General features: G+C 51.0%; 2 protein-coding genes across 2 annotated transcripts; one reads left to right on the forward strand and one right to left on the reverse strand.

The window, feature by feature from the left end:
* Positions 1–934: 934 nt before the first annotated feature.
* On the reverse strand, positions 935–6,499 carry COPE (COPI coat complex subunit epsilon). Its single transcript, XM_068420699.1, has 10 exons — positions 6,330–6,499; positions 5,901–5,963; positions 5,379–5,479; positions 5,022–5,174; positions 4,491–4,544; positions 3,922–4,003; positions 2,724–2,879; positions 2,383–2,451; positions 1,806–1,880; positions 935–1,287 (listed from the first exon to the last, which is right to left on the reverse strand). Exons 1-10 carry the CDS (start codon positions 6,453–6,455, stop codon positions 1,240–1,242), a joined length of 927 nt encoding a protein of 308 aa, XP_068276800.1. The 5' UTR covers positions 6,456–6,499; the 3' UTR covers positions 935–1,239.
* Positions 6,500–6,671: 172 nt separating this feature from the next.
* On the forward strand, positions 6,672–12,405 carry DDX49 (DEAD-box helicase 49). The gene is made up of 13 exons (XM_068420805.1): positions 6,672–6,810; positions 6,894–7,017; positions 7,116–7,201; positions 7,452–7,573; positions 7,669–7,856; positions 8,003–8,143; positions 8,444–8,519; positions 8,627–8,703; positions 9,176–9,273; positions 9,625–9,699; positions 10,284–10,372; positions 10,762–10,833; positions 11,129–12,405. Exons 1-13 carry the CDS (start codon positions 6,696–6,698, stop codon positions 11,303–11,305), a joined length of 1,440 nt encoding a protein of 479 aa, XP_068276906.1. The 5' UTR covers positions 6,672–6,695; the 3' UTR covers positions 11,306–12,405.
* The last annotated feature ends 5,716 nt before the right edge of the window (positions 12,406–18,121 follow it).

Here is an 18,121-nt window from a genome sequence, read left to right on the forward strand (position 1 = left end):
CCCCCGTTCTCACACTGACAGCGCTGGCTCCTGCTACGCCACTTGCTTTTATTGTTTACATTTTTAAGTCAATTTATCATGGCCCATCAAGTGGGTAATGGCTGCCCGGAACACACAAGCCCCCTTTCACATCTCCCTCAGACAGCTCCACAAAGGAAACATTCATCCAAGGCTGGACCATGAATAACCCCTCATTGAAAATAGCTGCTCGCTAAACAGGCCAAGGGAAGGGACAATGAGCCCTTTCAGAGCACCCAGGGCCGAGGTGGGCACAAAGGAAACGCCAGTTAGACACACTGACAGTGTAGCATAAACCCCTCTGCTCCCCCTCCCCAAACACAACCCAAATGATAATTGAAACGATAATTCCAGTATCAGAGTTCAGGAGGTCCCAGCTGAGGGTTCCCCTTGGACATCTGCTCTTTGCCTCTCTGATGGAACACAACCAGCAGTCTGAAATGCTGCACAGGAGTCTGAGGCCACCAAAAAGCATCACCACGTAGCGCTGGATCACGTTCTGTCCCACGACACGTCAGGGTCAACAACCACCACGCTTACAAGTGACCGGTGACAAGTGCGCTTCCACACGCGCTGCAGGATGGACTTCCCCGGCGCCAGGACGTGAGCTCCTGCCTTTTACCAACTTAAGATTAAGGCTGAGCCTATTACAATCGGATTATTTTTATTCTGGGGAAGCTTTCCCTGTCACCAGCAGTAACCCCTAAAGCTGTGTATGCTTCTTCCTGAGGATGCTGAAGTTAATGGAGGTGTCATCAGTCAGACTGCAAGAACACCCGTAACTCAGGATTCATCCATGTACCAAATGCAGATGCTTAAACTTAACCTTCACACTCCTCCCACAAGTATAACCTCGGTACAGGGCTCAGTCCCAGAGTGGAATTACTCGAATTCCAGAAATTAAGGGGCACACAGATCCAGAAAGGGCTTTATTAGGAATGTTTCAGGTACAGTGTTGCACACTCCTGATTCGCACTGTATTTTAAACAGAGTCCAGGACCCAGGGAAGCCAGAACGCAGGCTCTTCAGCTACCAAATCCAAGTAGCTACGTGTTATGTACAGGTCGAGCACCGCCTTGCTGCATTGCAAGACCCTGCCACAGTGAGTTAAGCCAGACTGACTTGCAGAAGGCATTTTTCCCTGTGACCAGAGAGGCTTTGTGTGTCAACCCCAGTTCCCACGGTACCAGAGAGCAGGTCCGCAGCCTCCTTCCGCTCTCCTCACGCGCTGGGGGCATACTGCATGGCCAGCCGGTCAAAGTCGTTCTCCTTCAAATCAGAAACAAAAATAAAATGAACAAATCTTGAACTTTACTGATAATTTAATAAAATCTGAATTATCTGAAGAGAACACTACAGCTCACTAAGGCAAAAAGAATTCTAAGCAGCAAGATCACCTGTGTCAATTCTCAATTTTTTTCAATTTGTTCCCTTTTCCCTCCACTATTACCTTTATCCTTCTTTCCCCCTCCCCAAATGCTCTTTTCCAGAAGGATGTTTCCTTTATTTAAGCACAATGTCTGATGGTAACAAACTTCTGACTCAGATTAAGAACCCGTATCACAGAGCTATTCAAGGTGTTACTGGGTACATCACTCCTTTGTTTAACACCTGCCTTGTGTTTCCCAACATCTCTCACAAGGGCTAGAAAACTTGCTGGCGAGTGATGTGACAGAGAAAGAACATGGACCTGCCCCCTCAGAACTGCAGTAAAGAACCCACTCGCCCCATCAGACAGCAGTATGAGGCATGACAAGTTCAGTTTAATATGAGAAAATAATTAGTACCTTTGCCTGATACTCCTTTATGAACGGATGATTTTTATGCGCGTCTTTCAACTGTGACAAATAGCGATTCGTAACCTGATGGGATGAGAGAGAGAAACTTAAACATTAACATGAGGAGAAGCCAAGAGTTTAAAGCATCACACTTCAGTGTATTTGTTTACAGTGAGTAAAGACCTGATTTCCTCAGTCTTGAATGTTAGCAGCCCCAACTAAAGCAGTAAGACCTGTGTATTCTCTGCACTTAAAAATTACACCTTAAATAGTGGCTTCAAGAGAACAATCAGTGAGAACTGAACTCAGAACTCAAGAGATTTCTTTTTCTGCCCGGGCCTTCCTCTCAAGTATATACCATTGTCTGCACCATCTGTATTTCCACAAACACTTTATTGGATATTGAAGATGCGAGCTCCCTGCGCCCCAGAACTGTTCCAGTTTGTTAATGCCAACCCTCATGAGAACATAAAAAACTGCAGAACCCAAGTGCAGTCACCACGTGCACTAGGAACACACGACCTGCCCTCAGCAGCAGAACAGGTTGATCCTATCTGCTTGCCGAGTACAATAAACCAAGCCTCACCTCCGGTGGTTTGCCCAAGTGCTGTGAGAGGACAACCAAGTTGATCAGGGTCTCAGGATGGCCACTGTCCTGAAAACAAGAACAAACACCTGATCTGACTTATCTCTACCATGACTAAGGGTAACAACCAGCACAGTTCTGCAAGAACAAGCTCTGCCAAACCCACAGCTCACTTTTACTGGAAAAGGCAAAGTAGAAGAAAAGACAGATATTAACAGCGACCACCCTTAGCAATAGGTATTGATATATTGGTATTTTCATGAAGTTTAATGGCAACAGTCCTTGCTGTTTTACTCTGTATCCCCTTGAGAGCAAATCTGCCTGGCAAAACCAGAAAGTACCTTGTCCAATGCCTCCTGAAGCACTCCCTCTGCATCGTCCCACTTGCCCTGAGCCATGTAGCAGGCTGCTTGTCCGTTAAGTAGGAGGAGGGTGGAGGAGCATTTGTCTGCCATCTCTTGGAAGATGTAATAGGCATCTTGTAACTTCTCACCACCCTGCCAAGGGAGGAGACAAATACCCACAGTTTCACATGTTGCTAGGAAGCCTGTACGTTCTTGCCATGGGTGAATGACCAGGCCACAAAGTTAATTTCTAGGGTTATAAAGCACAGGTATAAAATGTGTAAGAACCAATGCTAACAGCTGCTGGCATTCATGTGAACTCCTGTACCACAACAGATCACTGTCAGACTGTAGATGAAAGAAATGCAAAAATATTAAATATTAAGAACCACTTAAATGATCAAAAGATCCAGGCTTCCATTCAAGAAGAAAAAACCACTTCAAAAGAACCACTTCAGACGTTTGATGTAATAAAGGATTATGAAATGAGATTTTTATAATTAAACGCAGGTACAGACACCTGGCTTTTCAAAAAGTTCCAGCTTCAGAAAGGTTCCACATGCAGCAGCTTCCACCCATTAGAGGTGGGATCCCTTGTGGAAACGAAGATCTTAAGGAAAATCTAGCTGCACGCTATTGTAAGGCAAGGGCTACGTACAAGAGATTTCATAACAAAACCAAGTGAACACTAAAAAAATCAGTCTGAATAGTGTAACAGGTTAGTGCATGCATAACCTTGGATATCACTGAATTTTAGGAGACTGCTTACTTTCAATCACCTGATTATCTGGACTGCCAAACAGCACATGTTTTTGTCTGACTCACAAACATGCTTAAAGACAGTCTGCTCTAAGCAGAGACTTACATTTTTTTTCTTGGAGTTTAACTGCAAGGTCTGGATGCTAGTAACACTGCAGCTTTCCATTTTATATTATAATGTTCTGTGAATTATTTAGGTGTGGTTTAGCTCTTCCCCGTGTGAGCTGAAGGCTAAGGAGCACAGATGAAAGGCCGACAATTAAAACAGCCAGTTAGTTTGTGAAGCCAGCTACCAGTACTTGAAGGAAGGGGAAAAAAAAAACCCAAAACCAACAAAACCCCTGAAAGCATGATGTGAAAAGAGCCACCAGGAACAAGATATGGAGTGGTGTCTCTCAGATGTTGTAGGCTAGGGATCCCCACGGAAGGTACTCACTATGGCCAGGTTCACCCAGGCAGTTGCCAGCTGGGTAAGTGTCGCATCCTCGTCTTGCTCCTGCATTTTCTTAAGTTCCTTGCTGCAGAGGCAAAAGCGGGAGTCACACAACAGAAAGACACAGCAACTTCTCTAAGACAGAAGCAAAAGGTGGTTGTTCCTTCTCTCAGATCATCCCTCACCACAGCACAACAGCCACAGCAAGCTGGTAACGTGGCACAACCACCTCTTAATATTTTACTGTCACTCTGTGACAGACCTCCCTGTTTTACTCCCCCATGGGAAGTTAGAAACCCAGGACCAGAGATTCAAACCACATTCTGCTGCTGCTGAGATTAAACCTAGAGGTCCATCTCTTCCTTTAGCTGTATCCAGCTCTATTATCTCCACAGCTTTTGCAACCTGAAGAATAAAAACGTTTTGCAGCACACCCATACCTCCACACAAGTTCTTCAGTCCACTGCAGGTGTTAAAATGCCACACCCTGGGGGAAGCTGGGTGATGAAAAGCATCTTATCAAGGCCCACCCCACCAGAACACCATTAAGAAGCAAAAGGACACAAACCCACCGAGCCAGATCGAGCCTGTCGAGCTTCAGAAGAATCTGTATCATCATGGCCATGCTGCAACAAACAAGAGCAAAGTCATTTTCACAACTGCAGGCTTTACTCTCCCTACGCTTTGCCTGGGGGCCTGGTGCTTAGCAGAGCTGTACTGCCAGCGCCCAGGGACAAGCCACCCTGCCACGGGGAGCCAACAGAGCAGGTGGCTCTCAGAGCAGGACCTGGAAGGAGGAAACTTGCTCCTGGCTCCCAAGTGCTCCCTCACTGTATTGACATAATGCTCGTTTCAGCCCTTCTGAATACACACGAATCAATAAATCAGGTTTTCAAGTTTCACGGGGGAGCAACAGACTTGATATTGTAGGATGAGCACTAATCACACACTATTAGAAGGCAAACCTCCAAGCAGCTTCTCAATGGTTTCAAGGATTTTAAGAGAGCAGCCAGCCCTCGGCCATTTCTACGGCACCTCTCCCTAGGCAAGAGAGAGGCTCTGCTAGCACCCACCTCCGCGATGCCAGGGCGAGTTACACTTACCATTCCAAGCTCTCCCCTTGATGCAGGGTACGCAGAGCTGCGTCAGGATTTTTGTCATGGAAATAGATGGAAGCAGCCATCAGCAGGAAAGTAGTATTGGCTACATCAACGCTTTTTGCCATTTTCTTGTCCAAATCGGCAACGATTGCATCCCTACAAAGGGCAAGGGTGAGAATTTGGGAGTGTTTTACTAAGCAAGCCAAAAAGATCCTGCCCCCACACAATTCTGCCTTTTTGAGATTCACTGCAACACCACAGAAAATCACCATAAAGACCACGCTTCTACATGAAACTTTCCATGTGGAAACCCATTCCCTGCAGGACAGAGCTTGAGTTCCTACTTATGATGGGACTTACCTTTGACTCTCATTTGAAAGATACTCTGCAAACATCCGCACCGCTTGGAGCTCAGGACTAGCACTGGCTTTAATTTCATCGAGGACAACACCATATTTTCTCTGTGAAACACAAGGAAGAAAAATCCCTGACTTATTAATTTTTCAGAATGCAGGACGGAATTGATTACTTTCTAAAACCTCAGAACAACAACAACAAAAAAACCAGGAACGGCAGATTTCTACTTTATGTCTCACTCTACAAACACGGCCAAATTCCATACCCCGAAGGGGACTATTTGCCCCAAATAGGACTATTTGCCCACATGCTATTTTAAAGATAAAAAAAGTACCTCTCGAAGAGGCCTCATCAGGTCATCCTGACCCTACACACAACACATCGCATTCACAGTTGCGTTACCATCAGGGAATGCGTTACGTCCCAGCGCTGAAGGAGGAATTATTAACGAGCTGTGTAACGCTGTATTCCCAGGACTCAGATTCACAACCCCCCCCAGCTCCAGCCCTGCAGTCACAACCTCACCTGGGCGATGTAGGCTCGGAATAAGAAAACATCCCTCTCCACTTCCTTCTCCGGATTAGAGGGCTGAAGGGATGACAGGAAACAAGAACATCTCTGAGGGATCGGTACAGCCATAACGCAACCCCGCAACAACACACCTCCCCATGCGAGACTCCCCCAGAGAAACGACACCCCCCCACACACACGTGTATTCCCGCGGCCCACGGGAGCCCCCCCTTCCTCCCCGTCCCTCTGCTAGAGCAGGGAGGCGGGAAGCACCGAAAACAGCCTGGGACGAGGCGGGCAGGGACGAAGGGCACTCGGGGAGCCGCAGGCTCGCGCCTTTAGACGCCGGGGCGGCCGAGGGGAGGCAGGTCCCGGGGAGAGGCACCGACCCGCGGGCCAAAGGACAGCCTGCGTCCCCTCACCCCCGCCCCGGACAGCCCCTACCTTGACCCGCTGCGCCTCGTTGATGGCGGCCTGGTAGGCCCCGATGTAGAAGCTGTTCTTCACGTCGAAGAGCTCGTCGGCGTCGCCGCCCTGACCAGCGGGGCCCGCACCCGCCCCGGACGCCATTTCCCCGCCTCAGACACGTCTCCGGAAGCGGCGGAGCCCCGGAGGCTGCCGGGACCCGCCGTTTCCATGGAGACCGCCGCGCCAGCCAATAGGCACGCAGGGAGGCGGAAACGTCACACAGCGCCGGAAGTGGCTGCGGAGCAAGGCAGGCTGGGAGGGGCTCAGCGGGAATCAGCCAATGAGGGGGCGGGAGCGCCCGGTGACGCGCATCCGGCAGCGCCGGTGCAGGTGGGGAGGATCATGGCGGAGTTCCGGGCGCTGGGGCTGGCGCCGTGGCTGGCGGAGCAGGCGCGGCAGGTGGGGCTGAGCCGGCCCACGCCCGTGCAGGCCGCCTGCATCCCGCCCGTGCTGCAGGGTGAGTGCGCCCGCTCCCCGGCACCGCCCCGGGGCCGCGGTTACCGGCCGCTCACGGCCCCCGTCCTTCTGCCTCCCTCGCAGGTCGCGACTGCCTGGGCTGCGCCAAGACGGGCAGCGGGAAGACGGCGGCCTTCGTGCTGCCCGTGCTGCAGGTACTCTCCGAGGACCCCTACGGCATCTTCTGCCTGGTGCTGACGCCCACCAGGTACGGAGCGGCCCCGGGAGGGCCCGGACCGGGCGAGCCGGCCCCGGAAGGCCCCGCCGCGGCGGCCGGCCCCGCTTCAGCGCTCTCCTTCCCGGCAGGGAGCTGGCGTACCAGATCGCCGAGCAGTTCCGTGTCCTGGGGAAGCCCCTCGGCCTGAAGGACTGCGTGGTGGTGGGCGGCCTGGGTGAGTGCCACTGCGCGGGGGTCGGAGCCTCCGCCGGCGCCGGTACGGTTGGGTTGGGAAAGTGCAAGGGGCCCGGGGACGTTCTCCTTCCCCATGGTTTGCTTTCTTCACGCTGAGCAGCCGTTCCCCAGTGCCCACGAGCGGAGGCTGGTGGAAATAAGGAGAGTGACATTTTCCAGCCTTGCAGCCCAAACGATTTTAGGGTCGCCGTTCAGTCGCCCGTAACGCGGCTCCGTGGTTCTTGTTGCAGACATGGTGGCGCAGGCGCTGGAGCTCTCCCGTAAACCCCACGTCGTCATCGCCACGCCCGGCAGGCTGGCGGATCACCTCCGCAGTTCCAACACTTTCAGCCTTAAGAAGCTGAAGTTCTTGGTAAGGCGCTTTTCCAGTTGTTTTTTGTAACGTTTTTAAGATTTTTAGCCTTGGTGTGCGTGCAGATGATCTCGTTTCGTTTCGGCTGTGCCTAGGTTCTGGATGAAGCCGACCGGTTGTTGGAGCAGGGCTGTGCCGACTTCACCGCGGACCTGGAGGTGATTCTGGACGCTGTCCCTGCACGCAGACAGACGCTGCTGTTCAGCGCCACGCTCACCGATACGCTGAAAGAGCTGAAGAGCCTGGCTGCCAACAGACCGTTCTTCTGGGAGGCCGTGTCTGAGTAAGTCTTCATCCACTCTGCTGAGCAGATGAAGAATCCCGTTTCCTCTCCGTTACCTCGTCTCCTCACTGTCTTTCATCTCCCTCATGTTCCACCTTCACTTGCCAAACCGGTGCCTCTTGGGGCTTTGCCATCCTTCCCGACAGGGTGAGGACAGTGGAGGAGTTGGATCAGCGCTACTTGCTTGTACCCGAAGCACTCAAGGACGCGTACCTTGTCCATTTAATCCAGACCTTCCAGGACGAGCACGAAGACTGGTCTATTATTATCTTTACCAAAACGTGCAAGTGAGTGGCACTGCTCCTCCTGATCGCTCTTAATGTACGTGTGACTTTACATTCCTCGTTGAGATTCCCAGTTCCCCCTTTGCTGGGTGTCAGGCCGGGATGGCATTTGCTTCTTTAGCCTTCTGAAATTTGGTGGAGAAGCACCTTTTCTGTTGAGCAGTCTCATGTCAGAGTGCTTCAGTAACTAGCTGTGTTGTGGTGGTTGAAGTGTGAGGGCTTCTTGAGGAACCCTACCTCTGTCCTGATCCCTCAGCTTTATATTTCCCTGTTATATTCTGATTTTTTTTTCTTTCCTTCAAGGGACTGCCAGGTCTTAAACATGATGCTTAGGAAATACAGCTTTCCTTCTGTAGCTCTGCATTCCATGATGAAACAGGTGAGTGATGGGACAGAGCTGGGAGATGGAGGCTTCCACCTGCCCCCCCGAGGCAGACATCTGTCCAAGGATCACAACATCCCTCACACAGACTTTTCTCTTCATAGCGGCAACGATTTGCAGCTTTAGCAAAGTTCAAGTCCAGCATCTTTAAGATTCTCATTGCTACTGATGTTGCTGCCAGGTAAGGGAAAACCGCGGTCTCTGTTGCCAAAGGTTTTAAGCCTGCTTTTTCAGCACCACTGTGGAGATTAGGCTGGGTTTAGCAAGAGGAGAGCTTTAAATTCCCCTGATGTGTGTAGGACAGGGTTGTTCCCTTCCGTTGTAGAACATCTCTGAGCCCACTTGTGTGTGACGTAGCTCTGATCCTGGCTTGTTTTGCTGCAGCAGGGGTATGTGTTCTAGCAGGAGAATGATTTCTGTGAGGCTTAGCGTGTTCTCTGGGTGCAGGAGGGAGGTGCAGGCTGCAAGGTGACTTTGCTTTTTGTGACTGTTAGAGAGTTGCATGAGGAGGGAGTTTGTCCTAGAATCAGCCTGAGCCAATAAAGACTGTACTCCTGAGAATACGGGGCTCTTGGAGAAAGCAGAGGATAGGAACTTAAACTACATGTATTAAAACTGTTTCTCAACTGCTCTTCTCTTTCCCTGCATGCCAGGGGTTTGGACATTCCCACAGTACAAGTTGTCATCAATCACAACACTCCCGGCCTGCCGAAAATCTACATTCACCGGGTTGGCCGGACAGCCCGTGCGGGTGAGCAGGGGAAACCACGTGCCGTTTGCTGGCTAAAACTGGGAGCCCAGTGCTGGGGCTGAGCCCTGAACGGGTGCGAGGAGGCGTCACAGCAGCTGCAGGGCAGCCTTTCCAGTCAGCACCAGAGCCGCTTGGATCACTGCCTTGATTGCAGCCATGGCTCACCCTGGCTTGTGTTTGATCCGCACTAATAGTTAACTGATTTTTCAGAGCAAGTAAAGCCTCCTCTGAGCACCCTGTCAGCACAATGTGCTGGGCTGACTCTTGGGGATGGATGGAATTTGGCATGGGTTAGGCTTCATCTCCCTCTGCTTGTCAGGATTCATCCATCACTGTGTTTCCATCATCCAGGGCGGAAGGGAATAGCTATTACGCTGGTGACACAGTACGACATCCATCTTGTACATGCTATCGAGGAGGAAATCAGTAAGTGGAGCACAATTAATGCTGCTAAAACATGGGACCATGTATGTTCCTTTGCGTTTGTGGTACTTGCAGCCCTGATTTCATCAGTGCAGGATGTACAATCCAGAACATCAGCATAAAAATGGTTTCCTTTCCCTGTGTGGATAAGGCTTGGAAAAGAGCAGGAGCACTTGAACCTCCGTCAGCTTTGATTCTGCTCTTGAGTGTGCCAGGCATGAATGTGTTTGTCCTCCTGCTATTTCTAGTGGAGGAGAAACTGTGTGGCACTAAAGCAGCCAGCTTCTTCCTTTTCCTTGCTACCGTGTATGCTGTGTGGACAGAAAGAAGTTGCTTTGTATAGGTTTGGACTTCGTATTTTTTTAGGAAGTAGACCTAATAAATGCAACATCTTGTGCTATGGGGAATTGTAGGCAGAGGGGAGGATTTAATCCTTTGGTGTAGGCTGAAGAAGTCAGAGTGATTGTAGCACATGACAACAATCCCACTGACCATCAGTGGAACTACACTGGGTGTTTTACTAGTTGAGAATCTGCCCCTGGATTTTGTAACCGACCATGGTCCGTAAATGTCTCGCCCTGATTTAGAACTGAAGCTGCAGGAGTTCTCTGTGGAGGAGCGGTTTGTGCTCAACATCCTCACCCAAGTGAACGTCACCAGGAGGGAATGTGAAATAGTGAGTGTGCAAACGTGAAGCCCCTTTGTTCAGAGGACTGGGGATCTTGGCCAGCTGGGTGTAACCAGGAGACGCGTTGCAGTCTAACACGGCTCTGGATACGCAGCTTTGCTCTTGAGCACATAAATAACAACTTTTATTCCTTTTCCTAGTGGAAGCACTTGGATGTGTGTGTGGGGAGGGTCGTTTCAGTTACCTTCCCTAGGTTTGCTCTATTGTTGCACATTTTTTCAGCATTTCTATGCTGCTGAGTGTTGAGGCTGGTGCTTTGGAGGGGAGTCTGCAGGCTACCAAATGTGTGCAGGGTCTGCTGACCCTTTAGAGCTGCTCTGCTTTTCTCCATGTCAGACTCAGTGCTTGGTTACTGACTGCCCTGCTGTATTTTACAGGAACTGGAGGGAATGGATTTCGATGAGAAGAAAGAAATAAATAAGCGGAAACAAATGATCCTTGAAGGGAAGGTGAGAGTTGCTGCTATATAAACTACTTTGATCAGTAGCTGGTATAATGCCATCGATGGGGAAAAGGAATGACAGTTCCTCCCTCACTGCTGTGGTGTGACTGCCTCGCTCCCCGTCAGGCTGGTGAAGTTTTATCTTAAAGGGTGACTGATATTAAAGAGTGCATTGCAGTAGGGTCTGACTTCTGCAGCCTGCTCAGTCACGGGCTAGAAAGCAGCGTGGGCATCTAGGAAAGGCAAAGGGGCTGGCACTGTCCCTAGGCATGTCACTAGTGTCCTGGCATTTGCCATCGCAGGATCCAGATCTGGAGGCTAAAAGGAAGGCAGAGCTGGCCAAGATCAAGAAGAAAAACAAGCAATGCCGTGAGAAGATCCAGCAGGCACTGCAGGAGAGAAAGCAACGGCAGCTGAAGAGGAAACTGCAGAAGAAGATGGAGCGGCGGAACAAACGGCACGCTAAGGAGGAGAAATAACACCCTTTGCCTTGGCTCGGACTGCCCTGGTGTTGCTGCTGCTTTGGGAATACTGGGATCTAACGCGCGTTAATGTGGACACTCGTGACCTGAAATTGGAGTTGGAGAGTGTGGGGAAGGTGGGTGAGGGGAGAAGGGACACTTTGATAAACTGTCTCTGTTATTTTTCCTGCCTGCACAACGCTGCTGGCCTGGGCTGTTCCTGGCAGGCTGGAGCAGTCTCCGGGAAGAATGTCTTTCAAGAGCATGTTTCCTTCCTCCAGCAAAGGAGAGGCCAAACCTGAATTCTTGGTGACGTGAAGGGAAATAAAGATCCTCTCTCTCTTCCCCCTTCATTCAGTCATTGCTCTTTCCCTTTCAAGGGCTCGTGCTTGCCACTCACGCTTGTTTATATCAACAGATTCTCCCCTGAGCCAGAGTCTAAAAATACTGTGACAAAATGAGCTCAGCCCCTATCTGTGCCATCGCCCGGAGTTTTCAGAGAAGAAAATTCCTGGAACAGGTGGGGAGGTTGTATGGTGTGGCTGGTCCTGGGGCCTTCTTGGGATAATTCTGCTTTACACATTTAAGTGATACTCTGGCCTGCGATGGTCTGCCTTGGCTCAGACTCCATCCACGGGGACAGCAGAGTCCCGGTGTGGAGACCAGGGCTGCTGGGGACTCTGTTTTCCCAGATGATCAGTCAGTTCAGAGACCTTCTGGCACAGAAGAGCAGCCCCAGGAGGAGGATTGCCTTGTTTCTTGTACTGCCCGAGAATAACCCGAGTGGTTTATATTTGGGTCTGCTCTCTGTAGGTTTCTGGGCCTCCCTGTGTAGATCTGCATCACGTATGTTTGCAACAGGAGGTTGGTTAGGCTGGAGGGGGCTGAGCTCTCCTAAGAAACAGTTGTGTTTCCTTACAGAGCTTAAAATCCCAGAGTAGCTCAGGCCAGAGTTTGGCCAGCTCTGTTCTGATGTCAGGTTTGATCTCAGTGCTTTTAATGCTCTTTAATGGTCAGAGCTTTAATGACTTGAGACTGAAGGTGGGTTATTTCTGTCCTCTGGCTTACGAAAATAGTTTCTATGGTCAGCACCCAAATAAATATTTACTGCAACAAGTGACTGGATGTTTGACCTTCTCCACACGTGGGGGAGTTGTGGGATCTTAGGGGCGAGGAGCAGCACTTGTGTGGGCAAACAGCTCGGTGATAAAATCTTTTATTTCAAGAGATGAGTTGGATAAGGATTGAGCTGCTTGTGGGTGTTAACCCCTCAGTCCCTTCATGCAGCCTGAGCCCAGCTCCTTTCCTGAGAGCCTGCGGTCTCTGTGGTGCCTCTGCCAGGAAGGAAAAAGCACTCCCCAGCCTGCCCTGCAGCACCGCGCGCTGTCGCCCGTGGCAGCTGCTGCAGCAGCAGCGAATAGGTTTGATCCAGACTGATGCTTTCTGAATACTAAATGCTGCTACAGCCTTGTGCATGCTGATCTGTGGAGCAAGCCTGTTAGCTGTAGATTAAAAAGGCATCATCCTCTCTGGGACAGGCTGCTCCTGCCTTCCTGGGGAGGGTGCTGATGCTGCCTTTGAGCATCAGTTGTTCTCCTCCCTCTCGCAGACACTTCTTAACCTGCTGTCTGAAGTCTCTTTGCTTCAGCCTGGTGGGGGTTTCTCCGTTCATCTCCTTCCACATGTGACGTGTGGGGTTTGATCAAGGCTCTTGTCTTGAAGCTTTATTCAAAATTCCTTTTAATACATCCCTTGTCTTTCTTGAGCAGCCTTCTCTGTGAGGGCAGGACATGTGCTGGAAAGAAGAGCTCTCTGTAGAGCTGACTAGATGTTCTTGCTTCAGATACTCAGTTTTGGGAGTGGCCAAGTAGAAAAAGAGGTTGCTGTGCTAGTTGGGATGTAGAAAGATGCTTTAAATTCCCAGATTACAGACCTACATCTTGCCCAGGGCAAAAGGACATTGGATGACATGTCTGTACGTGCTGTCAGTGCTGCCCCCCAAGTAGGATATTCCATTGTGGGGTTTCTAAGCGTTGTCATAAACCTGTGGGATCCCCTAGGAACAGAAGGACTTCCTTCTCGTCACAGCCTAGGTTGCGTTTTGGCTGTAAAACCACCCTCCTCTGCATGGCTCTGCCTGCCTGTCCCCCAAGCAGGCGCTCACACGCTTCCCTGTCTGTGCTGTGCAGGAACTGGCCCGAGCACGGCTGCCTTTTCACGCCCATCGCCTCTCGCCCTCTGCCCTCCACAGGCTCTGCCCCCCTTCAGCCCAAGCCCCCCAGCTCCGGGGGTTCCCTGGCTGCGTTGCCATGGAAACTTCTCAATTCAGCATCTCAGATCTTGCTGCCTCTTCTCTCACCCCGACCGTGTGCAGCTGCTGAACACCACGCTGGCACGGGGGCTGTGCCGGGGTGTGCAGGAGGAGACAGCCCTGCACCCGTGCCAGCCCTCCTCATCCTCCTGTCTCCTCTGGGTGTGACACCATCACCTGGCCCCGCTGCTCTGAGGGGCTCAGCAAGCACATGCTCCTCCGCCTCCCACCCTGCGGGGCAATTCTGGTGGCCTTCACGCTGATGGGTCTGTAGGGACGTGCCAAGACTGGTGGTTCTGTGTGTATTTAAGGAAATATTGTGTGTTCCTGGAGCATTTCCCCCATCTCCGCCCCTCTTACTGAAGAACAAACATCTTGGAGGAGTGAGTCCCAGAAGTTTTGCAGGGAGAAAGGAGAGGCTGGGATCCTCCTAGGTGAGATACACAGTATTTGATAAACCCTCCACCCTGGGACTTCTGCTGAACAAGGAAATGTGGAAAGTGGGGACAGGTTTGGTAACATGGCAGTCACCTTCAGGAGCTGGCACCCCCTTCATGTATGGATGATTTATCAGCCAGGAAAGCTCTGGATGTCTACAGTGAAGAAAAGGCAGCTGCAATGAAATGGTCTGGGATAATATTTGATTTCTCTCTGCTGAGACAGCAGTGCTGCACTGGAGCCCATGTTCCAGCTTTGCTGCTGCAGGTGCAGCCGTTCCCAGCTCCCCCTCGCAGGGGCTGCCCTTGGTGCACACACCACCCCTGTGTGCTGCACCTCCGTGTGGGTTCTTCGTGCTGTCTGAGATCTCCCTGGTCCAGCCTGCACTGCGGCAGCTGCTGCTTTACCTTCAGATGCTCTTTGCAAACACAAACTCAGCTGTTTTGAAAGCCTTAAAAAGCTGCTTAACCAGCTTTTCTACCAGGAGTGGCCTTTTCCCCTCCAAGCCCTTGTCCAGGGACAGCTTGCAGGTGGCCCTGGGGGGCCCTGCCGCCAGGTTAGCTGGCAGATAGCCATTGGTGTGCTCTGGAAGCCCTCACTGCTGGCCCTGGCCCTTGTTCAGAGGGAAATACAGCACAGGGCTGCTTGGCTGGGCAGCTGGATGTTAAAGATTCAGCTTGAGAAGGCAGGGACACAGTGGGGGGACAGGGCTGCCTGTCCCCAAGCCTTGCCCATGCAGCAGTCTGGCAGGATCCTCCTGGGTCAGCGCTTCAAGCCTCAGCATTTTCCCTTTGCTCGCAGGGCAGGACTGATCCCAAGTCCCTGCGATGCTCCACCGTAGCTTTGCTGCCTTCTCCGTCCCAGGGCTCTCCACCCAGCTCCTGGCAGTTGCTTTGTTGAACCTTCACCTTCCCTGCTGCACCTTAAAGCTCTTCCCTGCCAGTTTTTGCTGATTAAACGCCTCGTCCGTGACACAGCCTCAGTCAGGGCTTGACTGCAGCTGCCTGGATGTGTGTCTTCACTCTGGGCACGACATGCTTGACACTGTAACTCCCCTGTTCCTCCCTGCCAGCATCAGGACTCCAAAAACAGGACAGAGGGAAGGAATACCCGGGATTTTCTTTCTTCTGTGCTAAGAAAACCTCCTTGCTGGCTCTGTTTAGTTCATACCCATCTCTCACTCCCTGCAGCAGTTCTGTCTCCTGGGAACGCATCCCTGCATGACTTGCTTTGGATTCCTGTCACCTCTGGGAGGAAGAGCAGTTGTCAAGGAGCAGAAGACTCTGCTCCAGCCTTGCAAAGAGAAGCTGTGAGCACAGCACTAGCCTGTTGCAGTGCCTCATCCCTCCATCTCTGCTCAGTACTTCCTGAATTCCCAAGCCCAAACATCACAAGCTGCGCTGCTCCCACATTGAGACCGCAGAAGTGGCACTCATGCCACCAACCTCTAGGCTCAGACACTGTTTTCATCTGCCCACAACAAGGTCTAGGACATGAACATCTCCAGCCAGTAAGGCTGCAGTGAAATATTTCGTCTGTTGCCTGCTGGGATTTGAAACCCTGTTAGCCCAGCATTGGCAGAAACAGAAGGCAGAGACTATACACATCATTCTCTCTCGCTTGTTGTTCTACCAGCCCTTGGGAAAAATAAGCTAGCAACAGGGTGAGGAGGTAGTGCTGAGGCAGAGGGGCTGCCCTGCTCTCTCCGGAGCAGTGTCACGCACGTGCAGACTGCAGGGTGGGGTACTTGAGAAAGGGGGGACAGGTCACATTTGTGGCAGCCTGTGCAAGTCCCAGTGAACTACTAAGGGGACGTAACCCCTGGAATAGCTGGTGCTGCAGCCTGCAGAGCCCACTGTTAGGGACAGAGGTGATGCCATGGGGACAGAGGTGACACCAGCTTCCCGCCCCCTTCCACCTGGCAACTCCCTACACCCGCAGGTGACGGTGGCATCTAAGAAAATTGGTACCTTTGATTCTCACCTCCCAGGCTTGCACCCAGGGAGCGGAGTGGACACAAGTTGACTGGAGCGGGCAAGTGCTGCTCCTTTGGATTACCTGTTGCTGCCACGTCTCTGTGTCTGGAGCGGTGCTTGCTCTTACCACAAGTGTCTCATTTCCAGCATTGTTCCAGCTGCTGCTTTTTGGTAGGGTGGAGGGAGGCTGGCGGAGGAGGTAGGACCTTGTGCAGAGATGATTAGTGCTGTAGCTCATGTTCTTTTCCCTCGGAGCAGAAACTGCCTTTACACACCACAATCTAATAACGATAATAATTATAAATTACTCTGGGAAAGGGGACTGTGAACCTCACTGGATTTGGGGGGCTTTATTATGTGTTCGTGGACATTTTCCAAATCACACATTTAATTGCCTTCTCTGGTGCACACAGAAATTGTCTCCCAGTGTGTACGTGTGTGGGGGGGTGTTACTCTCACGGAGTACGCCTGCCTGTGCTGTCAAGTGTAAACAGACATTTCTGAACTAAAAATAACCAATTCTCTGAGTAACAGAGCAGCTGATCTCTGCAGCCCAGATGCAGGAGCTCAAAAGGGTTAGGTCACCTATTTTTCATTAATGGTGCTATTTAATTACAAATCCCCCCAGGTTTGATCCTTCAGATATTTAAAACAAAGTGCCTAGTTGCTTTCTCTCCATCAAGAACTTGCTTCAGTGTGTTCTCACAAAAATACAGATATCAAAGACAATCTGTTAAGTAACTTTGATGTGAGGCTGCCTAAAAACACAGCACGCATTACCAGGGGGCTCCGCAGCGGCTTTTTGGGAAGAGAAAGATTTTTACCTCTTGTTTAAAATCACTCATGGACTTAGGGTATTAACCAGCCTGGCCTGCGCTAACCTTTTCTTCTCTTGGCTCTCTAGGCACCTCGTAGATGCTAGTAATTTCAGTCCAACAGTCCTTCAGGGAGGGCAATTATCTGCTTGGTGGAGGAGGAATCGAAGCCTGGCAAGGCAAGGGAGTGCAGAGCGAGGCAGTGGCAGAGCTCTTGGTGGTCTGGAACTCTGCCTGCCAGGTCAGCTCTAGGTCTGGGCTGGATTTGCATTCCTCTTCAGCCTGGGAGGCCTCTATTGGCATCTGTCAGAGGAGCTTGCATTAGACACATCCTTTTTCTGAGGCTCTATTATTGGCACGTCCTGTAATAGCAAAGCTCCCTTTCCTCTTGCTGAGCTGGTCAGAAGGACCTTGTCTTGGGTCTGGATTCAGAGCAGAGCATCACACCTTGCTGCTGGTCATCAGAACGTCGTGCAAAGAGGGGAAGGTCGCAAGATTTTTTATTTGTTCATCCTGATCTCATACGTGAACCATTTTCCCCCTGTTCCCTTTATTAATGTTCTGTCTAGGTTTTCTATGAATAATTAAGATCCTCATTTGCCAAAAGAATTGGGTCTCTCAAGGTACCTGCGATCAGTAGCATTTCTCCTCCAGCGAGGACAGTAATTGTTAGTGTGAGACAGAAGCCAACATAAAACTGCAGCCTCGCCACTCAGCGCTGGCTTTTGTAACACAAGATTTTCTCCTTTTGAAGCAAGAGGAGCATAAACAGGGAAGGGGTGAGGGCTGGAAAGGGCACAGTGGGGATGTGTTGGAGTGCTGCTGTTCTGGAAGACAATTGAAGTCCTTTTTTAATGCTCACCAGAGTGGGGCAGATGGAATTAGTGCTTTGCTGCTATATCATCTACAGTAGGGTCGTCTCGTTGCTAACCCCAGATTTAGAGCATTTGTGGAAAGAGCTGGTGCTGAATGGGGTTTCATTAGTTTAGAAGAGGGGAAGACTGCAACGGAAAGTGCCTCCCAGAACCGTCCATCACACTGCCCTGCAATGCCTCGATAAAAGACTTTTAACAAATGCTGAGCGCAGGACAGATCCCATCAAAAAGCCACTATTCAGGTTATTCTGGCAAGGAAAAGAATTGCAACTAGCACCCGTGGGGAAGAGCGTAAAGGAAAAGGGCCTCTGCTCCTGGCTGCCAACAGTGGCAGAGCAAAGGAGCACAGCCAGGACTGGGACAGCAACCGCCTGCAAAGTACCGCTGGCCTGAAGGTGGGCTGGGTGCAGGGAAACAGC

Source organism: Nyctibius grandis, chromosome 31 (assembly GCF_013368605.1).
Source record: "Nyctibius grandis isolate bNycGra1 chromosome 31, bNycGra1.pri, whole genome shotgun sequence".
NCBI classification, from domain to species: domain Eukaryota; kingdom Metazoa; phylum Chordata; class Aves; order Nyctibiiformes; family Nyctibiidae; genus Nyctibius; species Nyctibius grandis.

Coding starts and splice junctions, on each gene's coding strand:
- COPE (XM_068420699.1), bottom strand. CDS start 6,455: ATGGCGTCCGGGGCGGGTGCGGGCCCCGCTGGTCAGGGCGGCGACGCC. Junction 5,175..5,378: donor CTTTCAAATGAGAGTCAAAG/GTAAGTCCCATC, acceptor TGCCCTTTGTAG/GGATGCAATCGTTGCCGATT. Junction 4,004..4,490: donor GACAGGCTCGATCTGGCTCG/GTGGGTTTGTGT, acceptor TTGCCTCTGCAG/CAAGGAACTTAAGAAAATGC.
- DDX49 (XM_068420805.1), top strand. CDS start 6,696: ATGGCGGAGTTCCGGGCGCTGGGGCTGGCGCCGTGGCTGGCGGAGCAG. Junction 7,018..7,115: donor CTGGTGCTGACGCCCACCAG/GTACGGAGCGGC, acceptor CCTTCCCGGCAG/GGAGCTGGCGTACCAGATCG. Junction 7,857..8,002: donor TTCTGGGAGGCCGTGTCTGA/GTAAGTCTTCAT, acceptor CCTTCCCGACAG/GGTGAGGACAGTGGAGGAGT.